The following is a 17,715-nucleotide window of genomic DNA, read 5'->3' as shown; positions in this document are numbered from 1 at the left end:
ACACACCAAGCCTTTGCAGCCTGTTAAAGATCACACATCCTATCACTACACAATTGATTATACACCTCTAAGCATATATGGTTAAATATTTCTAAGCATAAATGACAATCAACAATACAAAACCTAACACCAGCCAATGATGCGATTCACATTCGTATATACGCAGCCAATCAACGTCGCTGACAGGCTATGACGCGTCCTTATGTGCCGACACCGGTGTTTTAGCAAAGCGGCTGCTGTGGAGTGAAGCCACGTTAATGACTGAAAGAAATCTCCGTCCCGGGTCATCCGTGGATCGGGTTTCCTCCGAGGCGTGGGCACCTATAAGCAGAGTTTTGTCTTTACCCTATAAGATTCAAAATGATTCAAAGTAACACTCAGGTATGCCGTTCAGCAGGTTAGTTACGACGTCGGGAGTAGCTTGGGAGAACAAGGAAACACAGACTGCTTCAGGTTGCTTTCCCAAAATCAACTCAAAGGTTTATTCATCAGACAACAGTTTATATAGAGGAAAAAGGTTCATGTGTCAGCAGATTCTCAGTTCAAACCGGTACAGACCAAATAAGGAAGCGTCTTCCTGCCCTCTGAGCAAAGAAGTATCCTTTGTATAGTTTATCAGTTCAGCTACAATTTATGATCATCCCAGCAAAATACACTCCTAGACATAGAATACAGAGTTCTTTCATTAGTGAATTCTGAAACAAACCACCTGGCCTTTAACGAGCCTTTTTGTAAGAGATAAAGAAGGGAGGATGGGAGTAAGGAAGTGATCTCTGTGGTATTTTCGACCTTGAGGTACCAGCCTGTGATTCTTACACATTAATTCTTGGGTCACAGAGAAAGAGAAAAACAACTAGTAAATGGGCCTTATTGAGTAACAGTTTTCCTGTATAATATCACTATAAAACAATATCCTGTAAATGCTACCATGGTATCAAAATATCACAACAATGACAACGTGTACAACCATTGGAGATGTGAGCAGGACAGACGGAACAACTGACGGACAAAGTGTGGACTTTATACCAGTTTTTAAATTGTGTTGATCGGCCACGTAAAACCAGAGTTATGATAAAATATCTGCAGTGTTTGTTTTCCTTCCTGAATACTGTCGTTGTTTATATTTACTGCAGGAAGAAACGGTAAAAACGGCGTTTTATAAGGAAACCGCTCGAAAGCCTGCGAGCAAAAACAACACCAAAAAAACCCCACCCTTTCCTATTGGTCGAAAAATATACCATGTCGACCAATCAAAAAATGATATGGCAACATGGCCTTTAGTTGTTTAGGAAGGAGGAAGTTTTAGGAGTGACGGCGAGAGAGAGGGGGGGAGAGGGGTGGAGAGAGAGAGGGAGAGGGGGAGAGGGAGAGGGAAAGGGGGAGAGAGAGGGGGAGAGAGAGAGGGGGAGGGAGAGGGGGAGAGAGAGGCGGGGAGAGGGAGGGGGGGAGGGAGAGAGAGAGAGAGATTTGAGATTTGTGACGTTTAGCGTGTTTGGAGTGTGTAGTTAGTGTGTAGTTAGTGTGTAGTTAGTGTGTAGTTAGTGTGTAGTTAGTGTGTAGTTAGTGTGTAGTGTGGTCAGTAGTGTTGTTGTGTGTCAGAACAATGAGGCGCCTGCTGAGTGTTACAGGTGTTACAGCAGTGACACATCTGCTGCTGTCAGGCCTGCAGGTATCAGGCTGTTGTTCTCCTTCATCTCATAGTGGACAGAAATTATTTTTTGGAGCGGCACAAATAATTTGTGTGGCATCAGATTTGATGCAGAACAGCTGATTGTTCTGTAAATAGTTTGAAATGTTTGTTTAAAAAAACGCTTTGGCTGCATTTTTAGGTAAACAGCTGCAAAAAACTTTGTTGTTTGCATAACTCAGTTACTCTTTTGAAGAAGTAACTAAATAATTAATTGCCCAACATTGGTCATTATTTACTGTATTTTGCAGACAGAGTTACAGACTCTCTCCCACAGAGTCATACTCATAATACAAGTCAGAGCTTTATAAAAAAAAGAAAAAGAAAGTTGTGTTTTCAAAACTGGAGTTCAAGTTATTTTTACTTCCAATAGTGTTAACATGCTACAAAACCAATTTTTCTAAAACATTGTAAGTGGCCTAAAGCAGTTAATTAAAAGTCGTCTAAGATAAATGTAAATGCTGTAATTTGATTACTTTAATAAACCATGTAAATTGGATGGATTAGATGCTGGCGTGACCACAGTGCACACGTCTGCTGGTGCTCACAGTGGTCCAAGAGACGCTCAGGGAGTTTGTGTGTTCGCTCAGACACGTGAAACATTAGAGGGAACATTGATCCTTGGTAGTTAAATCTAGTTTTTACCAACTGCGTCAAATATCCAAGGCCAAGCACTACATAGGACCTTGAGAACCTATCCATGCATTTCTGACCTCTAGATTAGACTACTGTGATTCCCTTTACTTTGGTCTCTGCCCTTCTTCATAGATTGGAGCTTGTCCAGAATGCTGCGGCACACCTTTTGACTGGAACCAGAAGGTTTGCCTCTATTACCCCAGTCCTCGCTGACCTGCATTGGCTCCCTGTCAAATACCACATTGAGTTCAAAATTCTCTTGCTCACCTTTCAAACCATAAACAATACTGCGCCGTGCTACCTCATTGAACTCCTTAATCCGTATATCCCCAGGAGAGCCCTAAGATCATCAGGACAGTTACTCTTGGTGCAGCCTAGATCCCAGCTAAAGACCAGAGGTGACCGTGCTTTTGTCCTGGCAGGCCCTAGCTTCTGGAACAATCTTCCTGCTGCCGTTCACGCCTCTGATTCCATCCATTCATTTAAATCACAGTTAAAAACTTAGCTGTGTGGCCGAGCGTTTTCGGTTAGTCAGTGCACATTCCCTATATTTCATCCAGCTGTTATTTATCTTCTATTGATGTACCACTGTATGTATACCCCCACTTTATATTTATGAATACTCAGTGATTTTATTTTCTAAAATACACTCTGATGTTTTATTTCTTATTTTATCTGTATTTTTGTTTAACCAGCTTTTCTCAATTCTTAGCTTATTTGTACTCTGTTATGGTCTCATATCTGTTATGTTTGAACATTTTTATGAAGCACTTTGGTGTACCTTCGGTCTTAAATGTGCTATACAAATAGTTGTTGTTGTTGTTGTTGTTGCAGGTCTCTTCTTAGCTGACATCTTGGAAAAATATTTCGTCAGTCCCTCTCTCTTTTCTGTTATGCGATTGGGTCGTTTGTTCACCTTATGTGGAGCATTCCCTCACATTCGGTTTGCCAGAAGGATCTGGATGCTGATTATGGGCTTTGTGATGTCACTTCCTGCCCTTTTCAACATCGGCCTGCTCTTCTTCCTAATTGTGTACACATTCTCCATCATTGGGATGTTTAACTTTGCCTACGTGAAGCATGAGATGATGATCGATGACATGTTTAACTTCAAGACATTTGGAAACAGCATCATCAGCATGACTATGATCACCACGTCCTCGGGGTGGGACGGCCTGTTGAGTCCCATCATGAACACGCCTCCAGACTGCGACCTGCGATTACCTGAGCCTGGTAACTGCGCCAACCCGACGGTGGGGATTGTTTTCTTCAGCTCCTACATCCTCCTCTTCTGCCTGCTGGTGATCCACCTGTTCATCGTTGTCATCCTGGAGCTCTTCAACACAGCGAGCCCTGAGGACGCTGAGATGCTGAGTGATGATCACCTCCAGATGTTTTATGAAACCTGGAGGAGATTTGACCCCAGTGGCTCGCAGGTCATACAGTACAGGTGAGACTGAGCTCGGTGACGGTTTCTAACCTTAACACTAATCAAAAATGGTTCTGCACTATAATGGACTCCACTGTAACAGTCTAATAGTCTCTAATGGACTTTAATATTTTCTAATGTGTTCCCCAGTGAGCTGGCAGACTTCTGTGATGGTCTCCAGGATCCTTTGAGGATTCCCAAACCAAACACCATAAAACTGACTCACTTGAATCTGCCTCTGTTTCCTGGAGACCAGATCAGCTGTTTGGATGTTCTGCGCACAATTACTACACAGGTAAGGTCACCTGGGACGGGCTGCCAACATTTTGATATGTTTCTTAAACTCTGTTTGCTTAAACTAAAACCACTCTAAAGTCTTCTCCTTAAATGTTTACTGAAGAATTTTAGGTTTCCTCTTTATTTTCATCTTGTTAATCAACCAAAGACCCAGACATTCATTTGAAAGCCTGATGCTTAGCCTCGTCCACCCCAGCTGTAAAACTCAGAAACCAGTCTTACTTGTTATCATCTGTCTGATTTCTCAGACTTTTTATCTGATTTAGTTCTCAGCTCAGATAAAATAATTATTGTGGGTGATATTGTGGATCCAAATTCCAAAGATGGCGCCAGTGTTCACGGCCAGCCGTCTGTCCCTCCTAGTGTTATTGTTTGCCTTTGTTTTACTCGCTTCAAAAGATGCTAACTTTCTGTGTTTTTATGATCGCCAAACGCTTTTAGATTTAACATTACCTTGTTAGAGACGTGAATCCTGCTGGAACTACGGAAATCAGAAATTTCTCCCTCCACCATTTCTGCCCGGCGTTTCTGTCCCTGCCAGCCTTTGCTTTATCTCGAAGCTACCCCAATCAACCAGGCACCGCCGGCGCTGGGGAAGACGAAGCAGTCGACTGGTGAGACTGAAGGCTGCCTTCTTACGTCCCGGGAATGATCAATACTTTGAGGCGGCCAGATCTGACTACGTCAAACACTGGACCTCCCCGACCATGATCTACCCCTGTATGGTTCCTGTCGCTGGGATTACTACAATGATCCCACGCCTGCGACCTCCGCGACATCGTCAAAGAGGAATAAATTTCCAGAACCTGCGGACACTTCAACGGGCTCCTATTTCCATTACTAAGCCTTCGACTTCACTAAGGAGTAGCCTTGCTAATGTCCGCTCGTTAGCTAATAAAACCTTTATTTTAAAGGACTTTTTTACTCACAGCGATTTGGATCTGACGATCCTATGGATTTGGATTACCAATTTTTAATTTGGAAATAATTGATGCAATCTTTTCCGACTACTGTCCATTAGTGTTTAATATACTTTTATCTCATTGCCATCTTAAACCTACATCCTCAACACGATGTTATCGTGTTTTTAAACCAACGGCCACAGAACAGTTTTCCACTGCCTCTGAAGGACTGTCGAATTCTTCTCTTGGTGATGGCATTGTGCAGATGGATTTGAATTTTAATAATAAATGTAAGACTATTCTTGATGAGATCGCCCCATTTAAATCAGTGCGATCAACAGCGTACTCAGACCCGTGGATAAACGACTCAACTCGATCAGCTAGGCGACAGTACAGGAAGGCTGAACGAAAATGGAAAAAAGACAAGTTACAAGTGTCTTTCCTGCTGCTGAGAGAGAGCCTATCTAGATATCAAGTCATCGTAAAAGCCGAAAAATCTAAGTTTCTCACAACATTATTGAGACCAACTCTAATAACCCCCGAACTCTTTTCTCAGTTATTGATTCGGTCTTGAATACCTCCCCCGCTTTCCATATAGATAGCTCCATTGAAACTTGCGATAGATTCTTGCAGTTTTTTATTAATAAGATAGAAAGGCTTCGATCTACATCTACCCCATCTCTGTATAATGTCTCATCAACATATACCCCCTCAACTGCTTTTGACCAGTTTGAGGCTGTATGTCTTAAGCAGGTAGAAGAGCTTTGCAATAGCATAAAGACATCATCCTGCCCCTCAGATGGAGTCCCAACCCATTTTCTAAAAAAGATAATTAAGGTAGTCAGTCCTGACATTTTAACTATTTTTAATAGCAGTCTCAGCTCTGGAGTAGTACCAACTGGATATAAGCACGCTGTAGTGCAGCCAGTGCTTATAAAACCGAATCTTGATTCCTCTGTTCTTGCTAATTTTAGACCTGTTTCCAAGCTACCGTTTCTGTCAAAAATTCTAGAAAGGATTGTATTTGAGCAGCTACAAACCTTTCTAAACAGTCATAATATTTTTGAGAAGTTCCAGTCGGGCTTCAAAACCCACCACAGCACAGAAACTGCCCTCCTAAAGATACTTAATGATATTTTATTAATCACTGACTCAGGAGACCCAGCTGTGCTCCTGCTCCCAGACTTAACTGCAGCCTTTGATCCTGTTGACCACAGCATTCTGATCTCCCGTTTGGAGCAATGTGGTATCAAAGGTATCCCCTTGGAACGGTTTAGGTCGTACCTCTCCAAGAGGACTTTTTCCGTGAGCCTTGATGATTTTATTTCTTCCCCAGCTCCTTTTACTTGTGGTGTCCCGCAGGGATCCGTATTAGGCCCAATTCTTTTTTTCAATCTACATGTTGCCCCTAGGCCTAATCTTTAGGAAGCATAACATCTGCTTTCACTCATATGCCGATGACACCCAGATTTATCTTCGGTTTAATAGAAACACCTCTATGCCCATGGAATCGTTAGTCAAATGTCTCGACGAAGTTAAAGCTCAGGCGGTAGAGCAGGTCATCTACTGATTGGAAGGTTGGTGGTTCGATTCCTGGCTTCCCCTAGTCTGCATGCCAAATATCCTTGGGCAAGATACTAACCCCAAATTGCTCTCCGATTCATCCATCGGAGTATGAGTGTGTGTGAATGTTACTGAGAAAGATGTGCTTGTGCGAATGGGTGTGAATGGGTGAATGCACAAGTTGTGTAAAGCGCTTTGAGTGCTCAGAAGAGTAGAAAAGCGCTATATAAGAACCAGTCCATTTACCATTTACCAAAACCTGGATGGCCTCAAATTTTCTTACCTTCAACGAGGATAAAACTGAGGTAATTATTTTTGGACCAAGCGGTAATTTCAATGCCCCAGATTTGGACTCATGCAACCTAACATGTGCTGTTAAAACGCATGTAAAAAACCTGAGGGTTTTCTTGGATAGCAAACTTACATTTGAGAAACAAATTAATTCAGTTGTCCAGCGGTCCTTTTTTAAATTAAGGCTCCAATCCAAAGTGAGATCTTTTCTATCCTTTAGAAACTTGGAACGAGCCATTCATGCGTTTGTTTTATCTCAACTGGATTACTGCAATTCACTACAGGGAGTGCAGAATTATTAGGCAAGTTGTATTTTTGAGGAATAATTTTATTATTGAACAACAACCATGTTCTCAATGAACCCAAAAAAACTCATTAATATCAAAGCTGAATGTTTTTGGAAGTAGTTTTTAGTTAGTTTTTAGTTTTAGCTATTTTAGGGGGATATCTGTGTGTGCAGGTGACTATTAAGATAAGATAAGATAAGATAAGATAAGATAGAACTTTATTAATCCCTCGGGTGGGTTCCTCTGGGAAATTCGATTTCCAAAAAAGCACAGCACCGACAGAAGTTACAGAGTTACAGAATATTATATATATATATACACACACACACACACACACACACACACACACACACACACACACACACACACACACACACACACACACACACATATATATAAATACAGAGACAATATAAATAAAATATACAAAGGGGATAAATAGAATAAATAGGAATAAAAAATAAAAATACAAGTGAATTGCACATTTCAAGTATTGAGGTCTATTGCACTGTTGACTATTTACAAAAGTATTGCACAAAAGGTATTGCACAGTGAGGTGAAGAGGCACTACAGCTTAGTTGTTCCCTCCTTTGTCCTCCTGTTTCCCCTCCCTCTCCCCTCCAGAGAGGAGTTAAACAGTCTGATGGCGTGTGGGACAAAGGAGTTTTTAAGTCTGTTAGTTCTTGTCTTTGGGAGAAGCAACCTGTCACTGAACAGACTCTTCTGATTGTTAATGGCCGTGTGCAGAGGATGCCCAGCATTGTTCATAATGTCCATCAGTTTCTTTAATGTCCTTTTCTCTGCCACTGTCACCAGAGTGTCCAGCTTCATGCCGACCACAGAGCTAGCCCTCCTGATCAGTTTCTCCAGCCTGGATGAGTCCTTCTTTGCTGTGCTGCTCCCCCAGCACACCACAGCATAGAAAAGTACTCCAGCAACCACCGACTGGTAAAACATCCTCAGGAGCTTCCTGCAGATGTTAAAAGACCTCAGCCTCCTGAGGAAGTACAGTCGGCTTTGGGCTTTTTTATACAGGTGCTCTGTGTTGCATGACCAGTCCAGTTTATTGTCCACCCACAGCCCGAGGTACTTGTACTTGTTGACCACCTCCACCTCCTCCCCCTCTATCTGAACTGGCAGTGGACCTTCTCTGGACCTCCCGAAGTCCACAACCAGTTCCTTAGTCTTTGAGGTGTTGAGTTGCAGGTGGTTTGTGTGACTCCATGCGACAAAGTTCCTCACCAGACTTCTGTACTCCTCTTCCTGATCATCCCAGATACACCCCATGATGGCTGTGTCGTCTGCAAACTTCTGAATATGGCATAATTCAGAGTTGTAGCAGAAGTCAGAGGTGTACAGGGTGAAGAGAAGAGGGGACAGCACAGTTCCCTGTGGTGCTCCTGTGCTGCTGACCACTGTGTCAGACGTGATGTCCTTCAGCCTGACATACTGTGGTCTGTCGGTGAGGTAGTCGGAGATCCAAGCCACCAGGCAGGGGTCCACCTCCATCCTGTTCAGTTTTTCCTGAAGCATACAGGGCCGGATGGTATTAAAGGCACTGGAAAAGTCAAGAAACAGGATCCTGACCGTGCCTTTTCCCCCATCCAGGTGTGAGTGGGCTCTGTGTAGGAGGTACAGGATGGCATCCTCCACTCCGACACCCGCCTTGTATGCAAACTGTAGTGGGTCCTGGGCATGTTGTACCTGTGGTCGGAGGAGGTTGAGGAAGAGTCGCTCTAGAGTCTTCATAAGATGTGACGTCAGTGCCACCGGTCGGAAGCCATTCAGCTCATTGGGCCGGTTCTTTTTGGGGACCGGGACGATGCAGGATGTCTTCCATAGGGCGGGCACTCTCCCCAGTCGCAGACTGAGGTTGAAGACTCGTTGTAGCGGCTCCCCAAGTTCAGCAGCACACGCCTTTAGCATCCTAGGACACACCTTGTCTGGGCCTGCTGCCTTTCTATTACTGTGCATAATTATTAGGCAACTTAACAAAAAACAAATATATACCCATTTCAATTATTTATTTTTACCAGTGAAACCAATATAACATCTCCACATTCACAAATATACATTTCTGACATTCAAAAACAAAACAAAAACAAATCAGTGACCAATATAGCCACCTTTCTTTGCAAGGACACTCAAAAGCCTGCCATCCATGGATTCTGTCAGTGTTTTGATCTGTTCACCATCAACATTGCGTGCAGCAGCAACCCCAGCCTCCCAGACACTGTTCAGAGAGGTGTACTGTTTTCCCTCCTTGTAAATCTCACATTTGATGATGGACCACAGGTTCTCAATGGGGTTCAGATCAGGTGAACAAGGAGGCCATGTCATTAGTTTTTCTGCTTTTATACCCTTTCTTGCCAGCCACGCTGTGGAGTACTTGGATGCGTGTGATGGAGCATTGTCCTGCATGAAAATCATGTTTTTCTTGAAGGATGCAGACTTCTTCCTGTACCACTGCTTGAAGAAGGTGTCTTCCAGAAACTGGCAGGACTGGGAGTTGAGCTTGACTCCATCCTCAACCCGAAAAGGCCCCACAAGCTCATCTTTGATGATACCAGCCCAAACCAGTACTCCACCTCCACCTTGCTGGCGTCTGAGTCGGACTGGAGCTCTCTGCCCTTTACCAATCCAGCCACGGGCCCATCCATCTGGCCCATCAAGACTCACTCTCATTTCATCAGTCCATAAAACCTTAGAAAAACCAGTCTTGAGATATTTCTTGGCCCAGTCTTGACGTTTCAGCTTGTGTGTCTTGTTCAGTGGTGGTCGTCTTTCAGCCTTTCTTACCTTGGCCATGTCTCTGAGTATTGCACACCTTGTGCTTTTGGGCACTCCAGTGATGTTGCAGCTCTGAAATATGGCCAAACTGGTAGCAAGTGGCATCTTGGCAGCTGCACGCTTGACTTTTCTCAGTTCATGGGCAGTTATTTTGCGCCTTGGTTTTTCCACACGCTTCTTGCGACCCTGTTGACTATTTTGAATGAAACGCTTGATTGTTCGATGATCACGCTTCAGAAGCTTTGCAATTTTGAGACTGCTGCATCCCTCTGCAAGATATCTCACTATTTTTGACTTTTCTGAGCCTGTCAAGTCCTTCTTTTGACCCATTTTGCCAAAGGAAAGGACGTTGCCTAATAATTATGCACACCTGATATAGGGTGTTGATGTCATTAGACCACACCCCTTCTCATTACAGAGATGCACATCACCTAATATGCTTAATTGGTAGTAGGCTTTCGAGCCTATACAGCTTGGAATAAGACAACATGCATGCAGAGGACAAAATACTCATTTGCCTAATAATTCTGCACTCCCTGTATATGTGGGTGTCAGTCAGTCCAGCTTGGCCCGGCTCCAACTGGTACAGAATGCTGCAGCTCGCCTTTTCACTCGTGTGAAGAAACACCAACATATTACTCCGGTGCTTGCTTCCCTTCATTGGCTTCCAGTGCGTTTTAGAATTAAATTCAAAATCTTACTTTTAACTTATAAAGTGCTAAATGGCCATGCACCGGACTATTTGTCTGACCTTGTGCAGCTGTATACGCCCTCTAGAGCAGCGGTCCCCAACCTTTTTTGCACCATGGACCGGTTTAAGCCTCAACTCTCGCGGCCCGGTATCAAAATAACTCACGGACCGGTACCTGTCCGACGCCCGGAGGTTGGGGACTGCTGCTCTAATTTTTAATTTTTATCTGTTGTTATTAATGCCACTGTTTAATTGTTATGTTGTACAGCACTGGGCGATCGTGGCTCAAGAGTTGGGAGTTCGCCTTGTAATCGGAAGGTTGCCGGTTCGAGCCCCGGCTTGGACAGTCTCGGTCGTTGTGTCCTTGGGCAAGACACTTCACCCGCTGCCTACTGGTGGTGGTCAGAGGGCCCGGTGGCGCCAGTGTCCGGCAGCCTCGCCTCTGTCAGTGCGCCCCAGGGTGGCTGTGGCTACAATGTAGCTGCCATCACCAGTGTGTGAATGGGAGGATGACTGGATATGTAAAGCGCTTTGGGGTCCTTAGGGACTAGTAAAGCGCTATATAAATACAGGCCATTTACCATTTACTTTGGTCAACACCCTGTTGTTATTAAATGTGCTTTATAAATGAAAATGAAATAAATAAATGATTTTAACATCCATGTAGATGCTAAAAATGACAGCCTCAACATGGCATTTAATCTGTTATTAGACTCAATTGGCTTCTCACAAAATGTAAAAGAACCCACCCACCACTTTAATCACACTGTAGATCTTGTTTTAACGTATGGGATAGAAACTGAACATTTAACAGTGTTTCCTGAAAACCCTCTGCTGTCTGGTCCAAACTCTGCTTCAGGTCCCAAAGTCAAATGAACTCTGCGGCATCACTCAGAGTTACAAACTGTCTAAATCAGGAGTCGGCAACCTTTCTGATGATGAGTGCATCTAAAATTTCCTCAGAAGTCAGTGTGCCATATGACTGCATTAGCAATACATTTAATAACGCTCTATATTAACAGTACTTTACAGAATTATATTTGTTTGCAGATGTTGGCAGTTGGCAAATAGTTATCAGCTATTTTGAAACAAAAAAAAGACACTTTTTATCCATAACAGCAAATGAACGGTACAGCAGAAAATGCAAATGCTGTTTATGGTCTCCTCACAACAATGAAAACAAACACTGTTGTGACAGTGCTGTACACTCTCTTGCTGATATGATTTTTATACATTTTACATCAGATAAAAACTTTGGTTTTTGGTCTACAAAGAAAAGGATCCTGGTGTTATTTGTCTCTCAGAAACAGTTCATAACTTCAACTCATTCATGTCACCTAAAAGGTAAACCTGTTTCTCCATCACCTGTTCAGCTCTGATGGTTCAGTAAGGACATCTCCTGGTTTCATCTTCATGTTTCCCTCTCACCACATATCCAAACCAACATGACCAGCAGCTTTACAGCTGTGGCTCCAGCAAACATCAGCTGATAGAAAGTAATATTAAATAAATTCTAACAACAGCTGATCAAGCTTAAACCTGCTGCTGTTCTTTAGTGCGACATCTGCTGGTTTCCTCTTTCTGGTGCCGATCAGCTGATTGTTGATCAGCTTCATGATTGAAGTAGAAACAGGAGAGGGAGGGGAGAGAATGAGAGAAGACGCAGAATAAATCCAGCTTTGTGTCTTTTTTCATTGTAGCTGAAGTCCGGGACAAACTGTTCCTTCTCAGCTCAACACGAAACGTAATAATTTCTCTGAATGCGGGGTGATTATGTTTGTACGGGACGGTTGGCAACTCTACTAACTAACCTTATGAACAAAATAAAGTTCACCATCAGTAACATCATAGCACCACCCAAGTATAGAAACTCCGTCATGCTAGAACGCAGTACGAGTTATTGTAACTGACTGTAAAAAGTCAGCACAACGAAAATAAACTCCACCTAAACTTGGTTTATATCTGACCCAGATAGACTGCAGGTCATAACTTCTGAAGTTCAGATCACCTGACACTCGGACCGGCGGCCGCCTCGGGTCTCTCCTCCTCCTGCCTCCCCTTTTCCTCATCCACCTGCTGGCCTCTGTGGAAGCTCCACCACAGCCACCACCAAACAACTGAGTTACATTTACACATCAGCCAACAACTGGCCAATCCACCACCTTTCAATGATTATACGTTGCAAAAAACCAAAACAACAAACAAACAAAACCATCGGCCAACCGGGCAAATGCCCGGTAAGCCCAATGGCCAGTCCAGCTATGATCGTGCCATCAGTTAACCCTTCGCGTGCCAGCTGTGGCACGCGTGCCCAGGGTTGCCGACCCCTGCACTAAATTCTTTCATCTGTAATAAAATGATCAGTGTTGCTGTTTTACCAGGTGTAACAACTAAGTTTAACATCCAGGCATCCATGAAAACAGTATTTATGAAGTTTAATGGAGTTAGAAGTTAGCAGGAAGTTAGCTCGCTAGTTTCCGCCTAAACATGACATAGCATGTTCTGACTGAGAGATTTCTGGAGTCTGGAGAAACAGTTTGCTGCTTTATAAGAAAGCCCTCCGTAAAGCCAGAACATCTTACTATTCTTCACTGATTGAAGAAGATTTTTGGTCTCTGGTTTTCCATTACTAAAGAAACCTTTAAAGACCTTCTTTCCCTCAACTAACGATGAAACAGGAATCATACTTACGGTGTCTTTGTGTGAGAAATCTATTGATAAATTACAACTATTGCTGGTATTATTCTTAATGTAGTTACAACCTTGTTATGATGTTGTTGTTGTGTTTGCAGGTGTTTGGTGAATCAGGAGGGGTGGACAAAGCCAAACTGGATGAAATATTCAGGATTAACAGCCAGGTTCTTGTCTTCTCGTTGTTAGTGGGCTTTTAAGCACAGATGATTGCTTTGTGATGGTGTCATCAGTGATGATTTCACTGCTGCTGATTCACTGATTTTATTTGAGCACTGATTAAATGAGCAATTCAAACATTTCAGCTGAAATGCTGAAACACTTCAGTGATTATTCTATGGACTGCTTACATCCAGTGTTCCCCTGGATTTTGCCTTTAAGGTTTCAGACCTTATTTTAGGTGGTTGTTGGGTGACATTTGATCTGTAAATGAATAACATGGACACTTCAAAGATTTCAACAGGTGACAAATCTCACAGGTGAGTCCTGTTTCCTACAGGTGTCATGTGAACAGGTGAGCTTCACCTCATCAACACAGTGTGCTGCAGACCTGATCCAGGAACACGTGCGGGATGGAGACACCGAGGGAACGCTACTCCAGGTTGTGGGCGGAGCCTCATCCTCCTGTCAGTAAACTTGAGTCTTCTTCTGTAAAGACTCAGATCAAAGTAAAAAAACAAATGTAATGTGTGGTAACGTTTTTTCTTCTTCTCTGTCAGGACACCTTCTGTGTCTTTTTTAAATTGGTGTTAGTTTTCTCTGGTCCCCTTCCCAATCAGACCAGGAGTTACATGTTTAGCCGCATGTTCTCCTTAAACTGCTGGCTGTCTGAGTGGTGTCCCAGAAACGATGTGGGCTTCATAGATAATTGGCAAACCTTCTGGAGGAAACCTGGTCTTGTTAGGAGAGACGGCATCCATCCCACTTTGGATGGAGCAGCTCTCATTTCTAGAAATATGGACAAATTTTTTTAAAACCCATCTCCACTGAGACTGTGTCAGCTCCCAAACAGACAAAAAATTTACCAAAAACTCACAAAGAAAGAATAATACAGCAGCATAGACAGACACCCTCAATCAGGCCCGGCCCTAACCAATCTGGCGCCCTAGGCAAGATTTTAGGTGGCGCCACCCTACATTGGCAGTGTAGTGTATGTACTCACAAGAAACCGAATAGCTTTGTTGTTGACCTTTTTTTTTTTACTTAAAGAAACCAAATTCACAATCAGAATAATTAACAAGATAAAAAAATATATGAATAAATAAATGAATACAAAAAATAAAAAATGAATATATGAAATACAATACATTTTACATACATAAACACAATAAAACGTGTCAACAAGTTGGATAAAATAAATTAAAAATACAATATAAATAAGGCACTGCACAAAACAAGATATTACTGTAAATAAACCAGTATGACTTTAACAACTATATTACAAAAAAGGGGATCCTACAGAGTTCTCTAGTTGTGCTTTTTAATACTGCATTAACTAGAATGACTTACAAATTACTGTACACCACCCCCTCATCAACCTCACATCACCTGCTACAGCCTTACTCTCCTAGTGTCACGGCGAGTGAGAGGAGCCGTGTGGAGGAGGAAAAGGAGGATCCACACGCAGGCAGTCGTGAAGGTGTAAAAGGTGATTTATTGAACACAAAAGGAGAGGCAAACGGCAACACGGAGAACTAAACTATACTGGGAAACAACTAAAACTACAAAGCACAAACCTGAATGAAAATGAGCAGAGGAGAATGATGACGGACAGCAGGGAGAACACACGGGTGAGACATGGTAGATACACAGATGAGGCAGGGTGGAATACACAGACGGACCAGCAACTACAATGACGGAGGACACGACTTAAATACACACAGAGAAATACGGGAATTACACACAGGTGGTGGACACAGCTGGGAACAATCAGTAAGACGAGACAGAGGTAAAACTGAACACACTCACATGAGACGCAGACCTTCACAATAAAACATCACACGCAGGCTCGACATCGAGAGACAGACAGGAAATAACATATGAAACTAAACCCGCATCTTAAACCCAGATAAACAGAAACATGGAACTCTAATAATAAACATCATAATCATCATCATAAACACAACAAGAGAACAAGAAAACAATCCCCGATGTAAACTAAAACCCAAACATAATAAAACTCAAAATACTGGGTCCAACGGACCCAGAACCGTGACACCTAGTCTTTCTTGCAGCAAAGTCATCTACAACATCATCATATGACAACTGATTTGAGACCACATGATTTATGCTTATGATGGAAAGTCCACTGAGACGTTCTTGCATCATAGTAGATCTCAGGTAGGTTTTAATGAGTTTGAGCTTAGAGAAGCTTCTTTCAGCAGCAGGTACTATAACAGGAAGAGTGGCAAAGATTCTCAGAGCAACCCACATGTTGGGGTAAATTTCTACCAGCTTCTTCTCATGCAGGAAGGTCAAGAGTTCCATGTTTCTCATGTTCTTTGATGGCAATGGTGGGAAATTCTGCATTTCCATTGCAAGTTCTGTGCCATTAATGTCCGGCTGGCTGTCATGGGTCAGAGTAGTACTCAGTGTTTGGCACTGCTGTAGCAGCCCTTTATTTTGTAAGTTGTGGAAATTGAGGAGTACTCCAAACTTGTCATTCACCTCTCCAAGGTTCTGAAATCTCTCATCAAGTGAAGAGATGGCTGTATCCACTACCACATTAAAAAAATGTGGTTTCCATTTTTTTAAGTGCATCTTGTATGGGCTCATCTGGAGACTCATAACCGAAGTGCCTTTTGGTGGTTCTCAATCGCTTTTGTTTGAGTTCAGCCTCCACATTCATTTCTTCACACATCTCCTTTGCCGTTGTCTGTGCATCAGAAAATCCAGTGTTTCTGTAGCTGGTGAGGGAATCTTTGGTTTTCTTTAGCAAGTCGACAGCCACATCTAGCTGCATGGAGGCCGACTGCATGAGTTTACTCACATACTGGATCTTGCTGAGAATGTCATACCAGATGGCTGTACAAATGCAAAAACGATAGGATCCAATCTCTTCAGCCAAAGACTGGGCTTCAACTCTGACCACAGGGTCTGTAGCTGTTTCCCTCACCTCCAGAAGAGCCTCTCTGACTTGCCGAGCCTGATATCTGACTGCCTCAATGCTTTTTATCCTGCTTTCCCATCTGGTCTCAGCCCATGATTTCAAGGTGGTTTTCACATGTTTCAGGAGAACATCCCACCTATGGGTGGAGGCTGAGAGGAGCTTGAATAATTTTGCTAAATGCCCAAAGTAGCCAAGGGCATCTGGTGAGCTTTTTGCAGCATCAGCTACTACCAGATTTAAAGTGTGGGCACCACATGGGACCAAAAAAGCTCCTTTTTTGAAGCAACCTTGCCTGAACACCTTTATTTTTTCCCTTCATGTTGGCCCCATTGTCATAGGACTGTCCTCTGCAGTCTTCAAAAGGAATGTTAAGCTCCTCTATCCGTTTTAGGATGAGAGTTGACAAATGATCTCCTGTTGATTCCTCTGCAACAAGAAAGCCCAGGAAATGCTCTTTAACTTGTGGTATGTCTTCTCCTGACACTATCCATGTGGTAGATGGCCCAGGGGTGGGATTTAGAAACTTCAACAGTGCATCTGAAGAGAGGAGTATGTGACACCACTGAGTATTAAAGTCTAATAATAAAAGCATATGATTCCAGGAATAAAATGAAATGATATAATATAAATGAAAAACCAAAGAGATATATGTATGATGTTAACTGATATGCAAATTAGATTAGATTCAATTTATTGTCATCATTACAGTGAAATGCTCATATGAGAATGTTATGTTATGATTATCTTTGACCGAATCACAGCAGTGCTCATATTAAAAAACAGCATTCCCTCTCATGTGATATTGCTTAATTAACATTAATGATGTGCGCTTTAACAACTAGGCTTACAACTATAATATATACAGGGGTGGAAAAGTGACTAGCTTTGACTTTGCTTAGGCTGCTGCCCCCGCGACCCGGCCCCGGACAAAGCGGATGAAAATGGATGGATGGATGGATGGATGGAAAAGTGACTATTACCTGCAGGGTAAACGTTAGCTAACCAGAAGGCAATAACAATGTAAACAAAAAACACCTGCTTAAAAGATGAATACAAATGAGGAATGGTGGGAAAGGTGGGAGTACTGTAATTACCTAACGTTACATTATTATTTTCCATAACAATTTAGCCCCCTCCACAATATTAACTGACGTTAAAACAGTTAACTAGCTATTTATTGATTAGCAATTAGCGAATCATGTAACATTAGCTTAATGCTAAAAATTTAGGTTACTATCACATTCAGACAAATAATTTCATGTAGGCTAACGTTACCTACCTCTGTCTTTTTCTCGTTTCTCCTCCTCTTCTTTTCTCTTTTTTCTTCCCTGGCCACCTGACA

At 42.7% G+C, this 17,715-nt stretch overlaps 1 protein-coding gene across 1 annotated transcript in view; it reads left to right on the top strand.

Annotated features, from left to right (window-relative positions):
• Nucleotides 1–17,715, top strand: part of LOC308392598 (sodium channel protein type 4 subunit alpha B-like) — a 65,130-nt gene extending 47,415 nt beyond the window's left edge. The window contains exons 28-31 of the mRNA XM_080875676.1: nt 3,158–3,773; nt 3,903–4,047; nt 13,366–13,431; nt 13,764–17,715. Of these exons, the coding sequence (XP_080731802.1) occupies nt 3,158–3,773; nt 3,903–4,047; nt 13,366–13,431; nt 13,764–13,898 (962 nt within the window). The 3' untranslated portion in view covers nt 13,899–17,715. The remainder of the gene's footprint in view (nt 1–3,157; nt 3,774–3,902; nt 4,048–13,365; nt 13,432–13,763) is intronic.

Source organism: Rhamphochromis sp. 'chilingali', assembly GCF_963969265.1.
Source record: "Rhamphochromis sp. 'chilingali' genome assembly, chromosome: 2".
In the NCBI taxonomy this organism is placed as follows: domain Eukaryota; kingdom Metazoa; phylum Chordata; class Actinopteri; order Cichliformes; family Cichlidae; genus Rhamphochromis; species Rhamphochromis sp. 'chilingali'.
Note: the sequence above shows the minus strand (reverse complement) of the source record. Positions and strands in the feature narration are given on the sequence as shown.